We start from the raw sequence: 16,751 nt of genomic DNA, 5'->3' as shown, positions 1-16,751 counted from the left end.
AGCCAAGGACCCTGAAAGTTTAGCCGGAATGCCAGCTGAGGGGGAAGGCCCACCACTGGGGGGGCCTGACCTGTTTTCTGCCTGGACTTCACCCTTTAAATAGCCTTCCCGTGTTAAGTGTTGTTTTCCTAAGTAGAAGTTAGAAAACTCCCTCTCCCAGCCTTCTTTGCACCTAGATGCAGGCCTGTGACCGATCTAAGGCCTGGATGTGGAAGTGACCATGAGGCAGTGGCAGCAGCATGTAGCCGTCAGGGGCAGCAGGGCTGGAGGTTTCAGGGGCAGTGCCTGGGTCAGTGGCCCAGCAGAGACGCAGCAGGGTCTACGCTGGAGCACCCCCGTGCTGTGGCCTGGACTTTCCTCCTGTCGCCTGGTCTTCATCCTGACTTTCAGGCCCTCCTGGAGATCCTGTGACCTGCCAAATACTCGTTCTTTCATAAACTCCTTTCCTGCTTCAAACGGCTACAGTGGACTCTCTTGTTGGCAGGTAGGAGCCCACTTTGCGCTCTTTCAAGGGCTGTCCCAGGCAAGGAGTGCCTTGAGTGAGCAGGCCCTGGTTAGTGGGCGGTGCTGCGCAGGGCAAGATGGGCAGATGGACGCCTCAGGAGGGAGCACGGCCTGGCCCTCTGCCGTTAGGCTAACGGCAAAACCACCAGGCAGGATGGCGGACCTCAGGAGAACCTCAGGTCAGGAGGCTGGTCCTAGGCCCTGTGCAGCCTAGGGGGTGCCAGTCTGGACTCTATCCGCATTTGGTGGGGAAGAAGGTAAGTGTGGGGAACCAGGCCTAAGGTCACTCCCAGGAACAGAACTGGCCAGGGAGTCAGAGCACTAACATGGGGGCCAGGGTGCCACTCTGCAACAGGAGGGTGGCTCAGAGGGCAGATGGGTGGAATGGGATGGGGGAGAGAGGGTGAAGGACAAATGCCACCACCTGGTACCCCCAGCTCCAGCATCTAGCACAAGGTGTGATGCATAGTAGGTTCTCGGTAAATATTTATGATAGAATAAGGAATGGAATCGAGCACACCTGCTTCTCAGCTTTGCCAACTCAGGCAATAGCTCTCTAGCCACCCATCCATCTTCCTTCCTCCCTCCCTCCCTTCCTCCCTTCTTTCCTCCCTCCCTCCCTTCCTCCCTCCCTTCCTTCCTCCCTCCTTTCCTCCCTCCCTTCCTTCCTTCCTCCCTTCTTTCCTCCCTCCCTTCCTTCCTTCCTCCCTTCTTTCCTCCCTCCCTCCCTTCTTTCCTCCCTCCCTTCCTTCCTTCCTCCCTTCTTTCCTCCCTCCCTTCCTTCCTCCCTCTCTTCATTCCTCCCTCCGTTCCTCCCTTCTTTCCTCCCTCCCTTCCTTCCTTCCTCCCTTTTCTCCCTCCCTCCCTTCCTTCCTTCCTCCTTTCTTTCCTCCCTTCCTTCCTTCCCTCCCTCCCTTCAATATTTTACTTGTTTTTGAGAGAGCACAAGAGTGGGGGGCAGAGAGAGAGAGAGAGGGACAGAGGATCCGAAGCAGTCTCTGCGCTGCCAGCAGCAAGCCTGATGTGGGGCTTGAACTCACGAACTATGAGATCATGACCTGGGGCGAAGTCAGACACTCAACCAACTGAGCGTCCTATCTTTCAAGCCAGAGGCTGGGCATCATCTTGCATCTCCCCGCCCCCCCCCCCCCCCCACTTCCAATCACCAATCCTGTTGCATCTCTCAAACCTGCCTGCCTCTTCCCATCCTGACACCCCTCCACTGGCCCAGGCCACCTCAGTCCATCCTCCACTCTGTCACCAAAGTGACCTTCCAAAAGCATTAAACCGACCAGGTCGTTCCCCAGTTCACAACACTCCTCACGTATCTTTACAGGACAGTCTAAACCCCATGACCAGGCACATATGGCCCTTGGCTAACTAGCCCTGGCTTCCTGGTCCAGCTGCATCTCCCAACACCCCCTCCTCCCTCGTATCCCTGCCTGGCTGAACCCCCGCTGCTGCCCAGCCTGCCAGGCTCTCACATGCACATGATTCCTTCCTGTCTGGGATGTCCTCTCTGCTCTGTCCCTCTGTATATCCCCAGTGGCCTCTCCTCATGCTCCCACACTGAGCTCCACTGTCACCTTCCCTTAGAAGTCTTCCCTGACCCCCCATACAGAATTGGACATTTCTTGGACATACTTTTGATAGCTTACTTGGGCTGCATTGTAAATAACTGTTTCTGAGTATGTCTCCTGACCCACGAGCTCTTAATGTCAAGCAGGGGCTGGTGTGAACAGGTTGCTCAGTTATGTATTTGATGAATACGTGAACAAGCAAATAGAAGGGAGGAATGACAAATGACGAATATCAGTAGTTCTGGCACCAGAGAATAAAGAAAAAAGATGGCAAAGCCCTGAAACTGTATCTATGATAAAAGAATGGGGCGCCTGGGTGGCTCAGTTGGTTGGGCGTCTGACTTCGGCTCAGGTCATGATCTCGCGGTCCATGAGTTTGAGCCCCGCGTCGGGCTCTGTGCTGACAGCTGAGAGCCTGGAGCCTGTTTCAGATTCTGTGTCTCCCTCTCTCTCTGACCTTCCCCCATTCATGCTCTGTCTCTCTCTGTCTCAAAAATGAGTAAACGTTAAAAAAATTTTTTTTTAAGAGAAACATTCTTCTCCACAGAAGCGTCCTTTTGTGTTAGATATCCCTACAAAGTACCATTATTTAAAAAACAAACAAACAAATGTACCCCACTGTGCATCTAGCCCCTCTTAAGGCATAATATCCACTGTGCCTAGGAAAGCACCTCACCCAGAATTTTTCTTAGGTTTAGTTTTTTGCTAGCTAACAATGACACACGGAAGCCAAACTGACCAAGGCCACATAAAGGCACAAGACTAGAAATATTTGCCAGGGACTGGCTTAACTGGTTTTGTACTGACTGACTGATTTGTCTGTCTTATTTTCCAGCCACAGTCTAATGTGTGATTACACTCCAGGACACCTTTAGTTATGCCTTGCCTTCTCCCACAAGCCTGTAAAGAATCTCATGAAGGCTATCTAATACTGTAAGATTTTCCTTTATAATCAGGAAAATTAGGTGAAGAGAACGCCAGGATAAGAACATTAAGCTGGAAGCCAGAGTGAGATGAGGAACAAGATGTATGCCACCAAGTCTTAGCCAAGCTGTTTGAAACATATTTAGCTCTGAGATTCCCAGAAGCCTTGGCAAGGAAGGAAACAGGAAGAGTTCCACGAGGAGGAAAGCAATCCAAGCACACTGGAGGCTGCATGGGAGCACTGGCGCGAGAAGGAAGTTTCTCCCGTGGTTCCTTGAAAACACGAACACCACTCACAACAACATGTGTTCACTAATACAGCAATGAATCACAGGGGCTATTTCTTAGACTCTCCCTCGGTATAAGGGAAGAGTCTCCAACAAAGCCCAGTGGCCAAGGAGTAGGATCCTTCTCTCCCCTTTGAACAAACTGTGATTCACCTCGTGGAGCCTGCTCAGGAGCTGAAAGGACACCTGCCCTTCCAGGACGGGGAGGGTCTCAAATAAGACTCTACAGGCAGAGGGCCAGGCAGTGGGGCCTCGTGGCTCTGCAGTCAGGGAGACCTGGGCTCCGATCACAGCTCTGCCACCTACCAGCTGTGTGACCTCAGACAAGTCACTTCACCCTCCCTGAGCCTCAATTTCTCATTCATGAAATGGGGTGATAATATCCACGTTGCAGACTTCTAGTAAATATCAGAGCTAAGATACACAAAGTGATGGGAACATAGAGCCTCTCCCCTGCCCCCAAATGGTGGCTGTTAATGTTATTTAATTAGTCCAGGATGTATACACTGTTCCTAACAAAGCATATTTTCTTCCCACTGGTGTAGGGGCAAGAAAACTTGCGTGCTGATTCTCTGTGTATTTACTTGGTGTGTAAATACTGTGTTCCAGTGACCAACGTGAAATGCTGGTGGCAGGGATCCACCGTGAGGGCAGAAATCCAGCATTACCTGCAGCAGCTGGACAGGACTGGGCTCCTGGCTGATCCTCCAGACCCTGCTGGAGAGTTTGTTCATGACGTCTATTTGCTCTCCACAAGACTCGATTTGCTCCCTGTACACCTGGAGGGTAAGCTGCATGTTTTTATCAATGAATTTCTTTGCCAGCGCTTCCTCTTCATCAAGTAGCAATCTGAGTTCAGTGAATTTTCCCGTCAGCCAGGTTTTACTCGACTCTGCATGAGCCTAAAAAGAAACCAGTTACAGATGACATCATTGCCAACCAGGAAATCCGGAATAGTCAACATGAAAAAAACTGTAACTTCTAAAACGTGAGTTCAGCAAGGTGGCTGGGCAAGTAGAAGATCAGCTTGTTAAAACTCAAGCTTTCCAAAGTGCCAGCTATCACCAGTTGGAAAATACATGGGGAAATAAAGATGGTCGGGGGAAAAAAAAATAGGACAACACCTAAAAATAAATCTAACAAAAATTGTAATGACCTACATAAAGAGAAGAATAAAATTGTATTGGAAGACATTTAAAAAACAAAACAAAACACCAAACCTCTGAATGTGTAGAACAAAAAACCATTATCTGTGGCTAGAGATGCTACTTGTCTCCAAATTGGTCTACAAATTCACTGTAATCCCAAAGTCTTAATTAACAATGCAGATTAAACAAATATTAAATTATGGTAGGGAAGAATAAGCACAAGAAAAGCCAAAAATTTTTAAAAAGATCAATGAAGGATGAGCTGCCTTATTAAATATGAAAACAAGGGTGCCTGGGTGGCTCAGCAGGTTAGGTTGTCCGACTTCCACTCAGGTCATGATCTCACAGTTCATAGATTCAAGCCCCGTGTCAGGCTCTGTGCTGATAGCTCGGAGCCTGAGGCCTGCTTCAGATTCTGTGTCTCCCTTCCCCACTTGTGCTCTCTCTCTCTCTCAAAAATAAATAAAAACATTAAAACAATTTTTTAAAAAAGTGAAAATTTTCCTAAGAGGGAAGGTTCTGTACAACCACATGACAAGTAACAAACTACACAGGTTTATTATCCATAACTTATAGTAAAAAAAAGAAATCATTCGATTGAAAATGGACTAAATACATGCCAGTGCCAATAACTGTATGAAGAGGTACACAGCCTCTCAAACAATCAAGGAAGTGAGCAATGTAAGCAGAAAATATTTTCTGGCCATCAGACTGGAGGAATCTTAACTGATGGACAATAGCAGAGTCTGAAATGGTGTGGGGAGTAGGCACTCACATACATGGTGGGTGGTAGCATCTGTTGGCAATGCACTTTTAGGGCAATGTGACAATATCCATCTTTTAAATGCATATGTCCTTTGATGCAGCAATTCCTCTTGCAGGAATTGATCCTAGAAAACATTTTCACATGTGCATGAAGGTTTGTGTACCAAGATGCTTATACAGCATTGTCGGTGATAAAGTTGGGCAAAATTTTCATTTTGGGAAATACGTGGTGTGTTTATTATACACATTATGAGGCATTCATGCAACGATAATATGTAGTGATTAAAAAGAATGCAGTGTTCTGATACATGCTACAATTGGATGACCCGGGAAGATATGCTAAGTGAAATAAGCCAGACACAAAAGGACAAATATTGTATGATTTCCTTTCATAAAATATCTACAATACACCAGTTCACAGAGACAGGAAATAGATTAGAGTTTGCCAGGGGCTGCTGGGAAGGGAAGTAATTGCTTATTGGTTAGAGTTTATATTTAAGATAGTGAAAACTTTTTGGAAACAGACAGTGGTTATGAGTGTACAACACTGTAAATGCAGTTAGTCCCACTGAATTTTACACTTAAAAATGGTTAAAATCATAACTTTTATGTTATGTATATTTTAACACACACACACACACACACACACACACGCACACGCACACACCCTGCACAAAGAATTCAGGGGATCCATATGTCCTGGCACTGAAAACTCTCCAAGACACCACATGATAAAGAGCAAGTTACACAATAATATATACAGGATGATCCTATTTATATAAAAGATAACTAAATAAAAATTATATATGGATACAGGTATGCCTGCTTTCTGAAAGTCTGCGTGAGTCCACTTTGACCTTACGAAAGCTACATTAGTGTGGTAATAGTTTTTGTCCCAAAAGTGAAAACGTTCTTCAGATTTCTTTTGGTTAGAAAACAGGCATTTGGTTAGAAAACAGTCTTTTGTAAAAGTGAAGTGGTTTTACTCAAACGTTTGAAAAGCGGGAGATGCTCTTTACTTTATGCCATTTCTACCTACAGAAGGTTTCACAGAACACTCTACTTTTGGATAGCAGGGGAAACTTGTACAGGCAAATATATGTCTGCAAGTGCATTCCAATGTCTGTTAGTTCTGGTCATGCTTGGGAAGAGGTGTGAGGATTAGGGGGATGGCGAAGAGGAACTCCCACTTTGTAGTTTCTATAGTTCTATACTATATTCTAATATACTACGATTAACATTTAAAAAAATGAACATGTGTTCATACACTACTAGTACAATTAAAAGATAAAACAGAAAATCATTAAAAAAAACAAAAGCAAAACATAGGCCTCTTTCCTACACCTAACAGAATAGCGGCCTTTGGTACTTGGGGAGGCACCGGGGGTGGGGGGGGGGATGTGGTGTGGACAGGCTCCCCGTGATGTCATGTTCTCTTAGTGGGGCAGGAACACGTGGTTTGGCATGATCTGTGGGATGAGTTCCTGAAGTCCCGTTTCCTATACAGTGCTTTAGGCAGTGGTTAGGTTCTGAGGCTAGCTTATACCAACCATATGCAACATAGGTTAAATTGCCATTGGGCTAGCCTGGGAATTAGCCTACACTTACAACAGGGTTTCTATGGGCCAGTGAACCTGGACACAAATATATCTCTACTGAATGACCCAAATGAAGGAAAGAAAATGTGTTCCAAACTCTTGATTTATAAACATATATTTATATGCTCCCCCCTCCTTATAACGGTATCAAAAGTTCCCTGGAATAAAGTGGGAAGATTCAGAAAGAACATAAGCACTCCCATCCCTGTTGAGTTAGGGTAGCAGGTAAGTGTTGAGTTTTCCATCCACCTGCAGGTACCGGCCCTCTGAGGAGCCACAAAGGGGAAGCAAACAGCCTACCAACAAGGATGTCAGAGAAAATCATTTAATGGGTGTTGGTTGAGGATTAATGAGGAAGGTCCTCTTGATTGTTCTCTGGGAAGAAGGGGTTAGTTGGGCATGATCATTGGTTTGTAGACAATGGGCTTTGGACCGTGTATAAACTTTACTGTTTTTAGTTTGTTGACAAAGGTGTTTTATGGATTAATTTTCAGGTGAATGACCTTTCCCCTAGTAATGCCTCTAGGAAAGCAAGTACAGAGCGGCATGGTTTCCCTTGAGCTTTCTTCCACACACCACACTAGCCACAGTTCAGCAGAATGCCTGAGAGTCCTTATAAACATTTGTGCCTACTGAGCCAGACGAATCATTTCCAGGAATGCGTCTGAAGAGAATAAGTAAAAAATGTTCACTGCAGTGTTATTTTACATTAATGGAAAACTGGAAATGATCTAAATGTTCAACACTGGGGAAATGGCTTAATCATGGTAGATCCATATAATGGAATATACAGCCTCTAATACTGACATTGATAAAGAACTTTTAATGACACAGGGAAGTGTTATGATCTTAAGCAAAAACAAAAACCCCATATGTAAAATGATATAGTTTTGGTCAATAAGAGAGAAGGAGCTGATGTGGAAAATCCCCCTTCCTAGTTCAAATACATAGAAATGCTGATAAAATGAGCAAATTTTTAAATTCCACGACCAAGCTCAAAAACCAAAAACAGACCTACAAACAAACAACAAACAACAGAAACCCCTCGTTGCCCGAAACAAAGAGAGAACCTGCTGTAAGAGCTACGCAGAAGCCGAGCTGAGTGACCCGAGGAAGGGCAGAGGAGCGTATGACAGCCACACCACACTGGGGGCCTGGTCGTCTCAGGGGATGCTCTGGGCACCTGTCACCTGCACCAAGTCAGGTGCACAGACAGCCCCTCCATCCAGGAACGAGGCACTGGGAAAACTCCACCCACTGGCCTGAGGAAGGGGCAAGGAATCTTCTCATCCATCAAGGGTCATGGGTGAAAAAGAGAGTCATCGGCAAAACACATAAACCAAACAACAGGCTTGTATTGAGAAGAATTCAAGTCCTAGTTCATAGACCCTCAAAACTGCAAAATTCATATATAAAAACAGGTCTGTAACTACTGAAACTGATAAGAGTACACTGCAGATGCTCTGGCTTCAGGGCTCTTAAGGTGAGCTCCCACAACCCAGGGGTACAGGACACCATGCAAAACACCTACTGAGGGCAGCAAGGTGAAGATACAAATAGCAAACCACACAAGGAAATGAGCCAACATGCCTTAGCTCCAAAGTGGGGATATGATATTAGAATTGTGTAGAGGATATGTCTCAAACTATATCAATGCGTATACATGTACAGAGAAAAAAATATCAAAATGTGAACAGTAGTTGGCTTGAAGTGTGGCTGAATCTTTAAAAATTCCAGTAAAATTAATGTACAGTGTTAAGTTAGTTTCAGGTGTACAATACAGTGATTCAACAATTCTATACATTACTTAGTGCTCATCATTACAGGCATATTCTTAATCCCCCATCACCTAGTTAAGTACGGCTGAATTTTTAAACCTCTGGTTTTTTTTTTTATGTCTATTTATTTGAGAGAGAGACAGAGACAGAGACAGAGCGTGAGTGGGGAGGCACAGAGAGAGAGAGAGAGAGAGAGAGAGAGAGAGATAGAGACAGAGACAGAATTCAAAGCAGGCTCCAGGCTCTGAGCTGTCAGCACGGAGCCTGATGTGGGGCTCGAACCCAGGAACCGCGAGATCATGGCCTGAGCGGGAAGTCAGAACCTTAACTGAGCCATGCAAGAGCCCCTAAACCTCTGTTTCTTGACCAGGAATGGAAATATAAATGCCCCCAGGAGCCAGACTGGTAACACAGTGAGGGAGGTGCTCAGGTGGGGGCTGGGAGACTTGGAGACAGATGTCCTTCCAGTGGGAGCACCTAATCAGCTCTGACAGCTCCCATGTAGGAGCGCAGGTGTAGGACGGCCACGTCTTCATACTTTTTTACATCTAAATTTTTATACAGATCAACCAATCAACCCGTATCAGCTTTAAAATGCTGACCACGGCAGCACCTGGGTGGCTCAGTTGGTTGAGTGTATGACTTCGGCTCAGGTCATGATCTCATAGTTTGTGGATTCAAGCTCCAGGTCAGGCTCTGTGCTGACAGCTCAGAGCCTGGGGCCTGCTTTGAATTCTGTGTCTCCCTCTCTCTCTGCCGTTTCCCTGCTTGCACTCTGTCTCTCTCTCAAAAATAAACAAACATTAAAAAAAAATTAAAATGCTGGCCATTAATCTCATTCTTTTTATTATCTTTTTTTAAGGTTTATTTTTTATTTTTTTAATTTTTATTTAAAAAAAAATTTTTTTTAACGTTTATTTATTTTTGAGACAGAGAGAGACAGAGCATGAATGGGGGAGGGTCAGAGAGAGGGAGACACAGAATCTGAAACAGGCTCCAGGCTCTGAGCTGTCAGCACAGAGCCCGACGCGGGGCTCGAACTCACGGACCGTGAGATCATGACCCGAGCCGAAGTCAGCCGCTCAACCGACTGAGCTACCCAGGCGCCCCTATTTATTTATTTTAAAAGAGAGAGAGAGTGTGTGCACATGAACAGGGGAGGGGCAGAGAGAGAGGCAGGAGAGAATCCTAAGCAGGCTCCAAGCTGTCACCCCAGAGCCCAAGGCGGGGCCGAACCTATGAACCATGAGATCATGACCTGAGCTGAAATCAAGAGTTGGACACTCACCTGACTGAGCCACCCAGGTTCCCCTTCTTATTACCTTCTGAGGGCCACTGAGCTGTACGTCCAATACACCATATACAGATTTGCATACTGAAAACTACAAAATGCTGTCAACCCCCCCAAATCTAAATAAATGAAGAGGGGTGTGGTCACAGACTGTAAGATAACATAGTAAAGATGTCAGCTGTCTCCAATTTGATAAACATCTGAACACAATTCCTACCAAAATCCCAACAAAGCAGACAAGATCATTCTCAAACTTAAATGGAAAGGCAAAGGAACTAGAATAGCTAAAACAATTTTGAAAAAGAATCCAGCGAGAGGTATCAGTTATTTCAGGACTTCTCACCTCTAGCAATCAAGACCATGTGATGGTAGAGGGATAGACTCGTGGATCAATGGAGCCGAATAGAGGACCCAGAAATAGCCTCAGCCAACTATGGCCAACTGACTTTTGACAAAAGCAATTCAATGGAGAAAACACAGTCTTTTCAACAAACAGTGCTGGAGGAATTGGATATCCGTAAGAAAAAAAAAAAAAGACCTTTGAGCTAAATCTCACACCTTATGCAAAAATTAGCTTGACAAGAATCATGGACTTCAATGTAAAATTATAAAACTTTTCGGAAAAAACAAAACAAAAAAAAAAAAAACCAAGGCGGAAATCTTTGGGATCTAGGGCTAGCCAAAGAGTCTCAGTCATGACAGCAAGAGCACAATCCATACAAGAACACAATGGATACCCTGGATTTTTTTTTTTTTCTTAATGTTCATTTACTTACTTATGAAAGAGAGAGTGAGTGAGCGAGCATAAGCAGGGGAGGGTCACAACGGGAGGGGGAGGCACAGAATCCGAAGCAGGCTCCAGGCTCTGAGCTGTCAGCACAGAGCCTGTTGCAGGGCTCAAACTTACAAACTGTGAGATCGTGACCTGAGCCGAAACCAAGGGTTGGATGCTTAACCAACTGAGCCACCCAGGCACCCCTGTCAATTCTGGTTTTGATACTGCGCTGTATGTACGTAAGATCTAACCCGTAGGGCAAACTAGGTGGAAGGTACACAAGGCTTCTCTGTACTACCTTTGCAACATCCTGTGAATTTGGAATTATTTCAAAATGAAAGTTTAAAAGTTGGAGGAGAAGACTAAAAGAAAGAAAATTCCATTCCTTAGAGGAAGCTGAAACGGGCCCCCTTAGACTCTCCACATGGGTCCTAACTCTTTCCTGGGGAGCCCCCAACCATACGTGCTCAGAGATTTGCAGACAGTGAATCTGTATCCCAATTCTGTTCTAGCTGCACAGCCCAAAGCACTTCCCCCATCCCTTGCCAAATCTTTTCAAACCACTATTGGTCTGAGCCCAGAGAAATGCTCTTGAAGACATGAGCGTCACTATGAATAATGAAGCTGGGGCCACAGGTATAAACCACAACTGTCCCCAGCACACTCGGGCATGCAGTCACAGACAGCGGATGCTGGGCCAACAGGAGGTCAATTCTGTGGCCTGGCCTGGGTCTTGGCCTCTCCACTCTGCTGTGGGCCTGGCCCAGAAAGTCCTGGGTGCCAGCTACTCCCTTGGTTGGAGCCAGTCTCTCTGCCTGACTTGTGAGGGGTCAGTCCAGGGTTTACAGAGCCCTCAGGGGCAGAGACCCTGGGCAGGCATCCCACCCTAGCCCTCATTTCCAGGAGGGGCCAGCTGAGGGTGAAAGGGGAAGGGACCAGTTCAGTTCACATAAAAGGACCAGAAGACCCAGCAACTTTTTTAGTCAGATGGCAGCTTCCAATAATGTCAGCCCCAACTTCCCATTTCAAGCCCACAAAAGAATCCATGTAAATAAACACTGCTATGAAAGGAGAAGCCTGAAGAAAGTATTTATTTATGGAATACATTGATACCCTATTTTCTTTCTTTCAACAAAGCAGTAAAACCCAAAGAGCTGTTTGTATGCTCCTTATGCTGCATTTTGCTTTGTTTAAGGTGATTTGGGGTGCAGGGGATGGATGACTGGTCCCTCTAAGAGAATGGCCTTGGCGGTTGCCAGAAGGAAAGGCTGTTCCTCCATTCTGTGAGCTGCCACGGGGCAAGTTAGCTAAGGTGCTGGGCAGAAGTGGATTCACACAAAGCTAACACAACAGAAGCTTAAGGCTCCTCATTAGCCAGGGCCCTTCATGGTCTTGCACCTGATTTTGTGTCATTTTTCTTTCTTTCTTTTTTTTTTTTAAAGTTTATTTATTTTTGAGAGAGACAGAGGCAGCATGAGTGGGGGAGGGGCAAAGAGGGAGACAGAGAATCCCAAGCAGGCTCCTCGCCATCAGCGCAGAGCCCGACGTCGGGCTTGAACCCACGAAACCGTGATATCATGACCTGAGCTGAAACCAAGAGTTGGATGCCTAACTGACTGAGCCATCCAGGTGCCCCTTGTGTCGTTTTCCTTAAAAAGAGTCCCCTACATTATAGAAGTCCCAAGCCCCGTCAAACCTGATCTGCCCCTTTGAGGTTAGTTTTGATCTTCCCTCGGCTCCATATTGAGGAGAGCCTTGTGTACCAGGGGAAGTGTGAACATCTCAACTAGAACAAGGAAGAAATGTCCACTTGCCTTGAGCTTCTCGGCAGCTTCTTCTATCTGGGTTATATTGCCAACTTGCTGCTGCTTCTTGCCTTCCAAGTGCTTTAAACATTCTTGGATGCGTTTCTGTATGTGAAAGAGCTAGGAAAAATTAATACTTAATACTGTGACTTTTGAGATAACAAGCCACCCCAGGGGTCATCTCCTCCCACCCCTGTATTTTGTTTCAGCTGAGGTATCTGAGACTCAGAGGTGAGGTGACTGGCCCAGAGTCACGTGGCAAATTGGAGGATGAGCCGGAATGAGGGTCCCTCTGATGCTCAGAATCCTACATCAGATATTCTTCCAACCTTGATCCCCCCTCCCTTTTTTCTAGAACAATTCCTGCTTATGGCCTGGTTTTTCACCCTTTCAAATAGGACCTTAAGGCAAGCAGCTTGGGGACAGGAGAAGAGCATTTCACTTATGGAGTCAGTATTAACTAAGCACCTATTACATGCCAGGGAGCCTGTGGCCCTTTGGCTTGAACTGGGGTTCAGAAGACCTGCATGGGTGAGGTCTGTGGGGGTTCATGCTCCCTTCTCCCTCCCACCTGAAATGGCTCCCTTCCAGAGTTCCTTGTTTTGCAATTACCATTTTCCCAAAGGCCTGCTCTGTGAGCCTCTTCCCCACAGGTTTGAGCTTGCCTCTATCCAGATCTTCTTACAGCTGGCCTTACACGCAGCTGCTGGCCCCAGGTCGGGCTGCCCCGTCAACTGGGAGCTCCCTGAGGGCAGGCTTGCTCCATTCCCAGCTCCGCCATGGGGATCACGGGGTGACCCAGAAGTGTTTGCTGAATCAAACACAATGACCAAGGGCTGCCAGCTTCAAGCGGAGAGCTGGAGCCACCCAGCAAGCTGTTATGAGCATAAGCCCCAGAGAGACAGGCGGCTTCCTAGGTCTGATTCCTGGCCCTCCTTTCATGTGACCTGGACAAGTGACCTCACTTCTCTAAACCTGTTTCTTTAGCCATAAACATGGGGATAACCGCATCGCGTTGCTGTAGAGAATGAAAAGTACACGAAGTGCTTGGTGCAGTGTTTGGCAGGCAGTAAGTACTCAACAGGTATAGCTCTTACTGTTATTCTAACACCCAACAAGCATCTGCTACTGTGTGCAGTTGTATTCTAGGTCGTGGCTGGGGGTGAGGACACAATGGTAACCCAGGTAGAAGCCACAGCCTCAAATTCGGGGAGCACATCTTTTACCCCACTGTGATTTCTAAGCCATCAAGTCTAGCTGCTGTCACCCAAAGATAACCCAGCCTCCTGGTGCCTGGGCCTCCCAGTCACATGGTGCTGCACCTGTCATGCTACCTGGTGGAATCCTACTCATCCTTCAAGGACAGTTCCAATGGCACTCCTCTGGGAAGTCTTCCTGCGCTCCCTGCTCCTAGTTCATACTGTCTTCTCTCTGGCTCCCCAATTACGATACTTATCACACCGTACTGTCGCTATTTGTTCTCACCTCACCAGCCAGGAAATTCCTGATCAGGGAAGAATTGATCTGTTCCTTAACTCGTGGCACAAGGGTGTGCCGAATGAATGTTTGATGAGTGGATGGAAGGATGATGGATAAACAGGTGAGTGGGTAGGTGTGTGAACACAAAATGAGTATGTTGGTAGGTAGGTGGGTGGACCTGCCTGTGAGACGCCCAAGCCCTATCTCTGGAAGCAGCCATGTTAATTCTGGAAACAGCCTTCTGAGGAGCTATTATTATTACAGTTATTTTACAGGTAAGAAAGGCCTCAAACCCAAGACTCCCCCCTGCCAACTGAACCAGGTCCCACAGGGCCCATTCTCACCTTGGAGCTCCAAGGCTGTCACAATGTGAGGAAAAAGGTCATTAATCACCAAAAACTGCTGGCAAGAGGAAGTGGTATTATCAACATCCGCCAGAAACGGTCGGGCCTGCCTATCTCAGGGAGGCAGAGGATTTGACCAGAGTCACAGAACAAGTTGGCCCTAAGGCCGGAACAAGAGTCCGGAGCCCCTGACCACTATTAGGATTATGCACAGGTGAGGGCTCCAAGGTGGGAATGGGCCAGTGGAGGCAATCCAGCTGTGGGGTGCTGGGTTCAAAGCCAGCCTCGGCTTCCAGAGCCTTTCTTTTCTTATCAATAAAATGGCTGTCATAGCTCCCCACCTGGCTGTTAAATGTGGAATGGGGAGGAGAAGGGCGGAGTCGGTGGCTGGAGGCCGCTCCCAGGGCAGGCAGTCAGGCAGTCAGGCAGTCCTCAGCCCCTGTCGGTGAACTCCAGGAGAGAAAACCAGAGATGCCTGTGTGGCTTTTCAACTTTCTCTAAAGGCAGACTTTCTTTCAGGCCAAGGGCGGTGTGGTGGACCCACCGTGGTGGACGAGGTCAAGGACATCTGCGGATCGGTCGGGGCGCCTAAGTTTTCACTCCCGAAACCCACCTCTTCTGAAGCTTAACTGATCCTTGGCGACAGCAGGTGGGCCGCCTACAGGTCCTCTGGGCCGCCCTTCGGTTGCAAACCAAACCAAAATAAACGGCCGGCCCACCCCGCACGCCCCACCGAGTCCGTTGCGGGCACCCGCCTCCGCGCGCCGCCTGCGTTCCCACCTGCACGTGCGCCGCCTCCTCCAGCGCCAGGCCCACCGGGTGGCCGCGGTGCGCGCCCAGCACCGGGCAGAGTGCGCACACGCAGCGGCGGCAGCGGCGACAGAAGAGCTCGACCACGCGGTCGCTATGCTCCGGGCAGCGCCAGCCGCTCGTGTCTTCGAGCTTCGCGGGGCCCGGCCCCCCCGGTGTCCCGCTTTGCGCCCCTGCGTCCGCCATTTAGCCCTCGGTTTCGGGCCGCGGTGTCGGGGAGGGGCTCCAGCGGAGAATCGAAACCCTGAGCGGTGGGGCTGGGCGGGGCGGCCCAGCTCCGGGAGGAAGGGAGGCGGGCACGCCTCCGGCCGGGTAGCGGCGGCCATCGGCGCCCTGCGGCCCCGCGGGGTGCCCTCCCTCGCTCCGCCTGTCCCGGCAGCTTCAGTGGCGCTGAGGGGGCCGCCGCCGAAATGGGGTTCGCTCCTTGTGGGCTGACTGAAAGGGGGTGGGCTTCCCGGCTCAGTGATGCGAGTCCAGTCATGCTCAGAAAACTGCAGCCCTGTGGGTGGGGCCAAAGTTGGCGGAGGCCTCCCCAGGTGATGTGCGTTACCGACACTTTTCACTTTCCCTTGATTCTCTCTGCTCTTTCCCCAGGAGAAACCACCATTCCCACAACTGGCAGAATCACTTTGGAAACTCCCGTTGCCCCCAGGCTGTCTCTCAGTCCACCCGTGTAAATTCGTACAGCCATCATGGAAAACAGTATGGAGGTTCCTCAAAAAATTAAAAATGGAACTACCGTATGATCCAGCAATCTCCCTTTTGGGTATATATACCGAAAGATTATGAAGTCAGTAACTGAAAGAGATATCTGCACTGGCGGGCACCTTGCAAAATTATTCACAATAACCAAGACGTGGAAATAACCAATGTCCTTCCATGAATGAATGGATAACGATGTGCTGTGTGTATATACAGTGAAATGTTATTCAGACCCAAAAAAGGAAATCCTGCCAGTTGCCACATGGATGAGCTTGGAGGACATTATGCTAAGTGAAATAAGCCAGACAGAAAAACAAATACTATTTGGTTTCGCTTATGTGGAATCTAAAAAAACCAAAAACAAACAGTTGAACTCCTAAAAACAGAGCAGAAAGGCGGTTGCCAGGGGTTGGGGGGGGGGGGGGAAGGGTACAAACTTTTAGTTATAAGATGCCTAAGTTTGGGGCGCCTGGGTGGCTCAGTCAGTCAGACTTTGTCTCAGGTCATGACCTTGCTGTCCCTGAGTTCGAGACCCGCGTGGGGCTCTGTGCTGACAGCTCAGAGCCTGGAGCCTGTTTCAGATTCTGTGTCTCCCTCTCTCTCTGCCCCTCCCCTGCTCATGCTCTGTGTCTCTGTCAAAAATAAACATTAAAAAAATTTTTTTAAAGTAAGATGCTTATGTTCTGGAGATCTAATGTATAGCATGGTGACTCTAGTTAGTAATACTGTACTGTATACTTGAAATTTGTTGAGAGTAGATCTCATGTTCTCACCACACACAAAAAATGGTAACTGTGATATAACAGATGTGTTAATTAACTTGAATGTGGTAATCATTTCATAAGGTATACATATATTAAATCATCACGCTTGTACACCTTAAAAAATCACATGCAACCTAAATATATACAACTTGTCAATAAGATTGGAATATCTCAATAAAATTGGAAAAAAATTCTCA

General features: G+C 47.5%; 1 protein-coding gene and 1 long non-coding RNA gene across 5 annotated transcripts in view; one reads left to right on the top strand and one right to left on the bottom strand.

Moving 5' to 3' along the window:
• The window catches only part of TRIM14 (tripartite motif containing 14), a 27,589-nt gene extending 11,904 nt beyond the window's left edge, over positions 1 to 15,685 (bottom strand). Inside the window, exons 1-3 of one of the 4 annotated variants that reach the window (XM_058694806.1) lie at positions 15,059 to 15,685; positions 12,465 to 12,575; positions 3,964 to 4,197 (exon numbers count right to left, since the gene is read on the bottom strand). In XM_058694806.1, coding sequence (XP_058550789.1) covers positions 3,964 to 4,197; positions 12,465 to 12,575; positions 15,059 to 15,274 — 561 coding nt within the window. In that variant the 5' untranslated portion in view covers positions 15,275 to 15,685. Of the gene's footprint in view, positions 1 to 3,963; positions 4,198 to 12,464; positions 12,576 to 14,822; positions 14,939 to 15,058 lie in introns of those variants that run through there. The other 3 variants (XM_058694807.1, XM_058694809.1, XM_058694808.1) reach the window with 3 other exon arrangements.
• LOC131491635 (uncharacterized) lies at positions 14,219 to 16,751 on the top strand. Its single transcript, XR_009251572.1, has 3 exons — positions 14,219 to 14,492; positions 14,798 to 14,927; positions 15,683 to 16,751. It is a non-coding gene; the product is annotated as an uncharacterized LOC131491635 (long non-coding RNA).

The sequence above is a fragment of the Neofelis nebulosa genome, chromosome 12 (assembly GCF_028018385.1).
Source record: "Neofelis nebulosa isolate mNeoNeb1 chromosome 12, mNeoNeb1.pri, whole genome shotgun sequence".
NCBI classification, from domain to species: Eukaryota; Metazoa; Chordata; class Mammalia; order Carnivora; family Felidae; genus Neofelis; species Neofelis nebulosa.
Note: the sequence above shows the minus strand (reverse complement) of the source record. Positions and strands in the feature narration are given on the sequence as shown.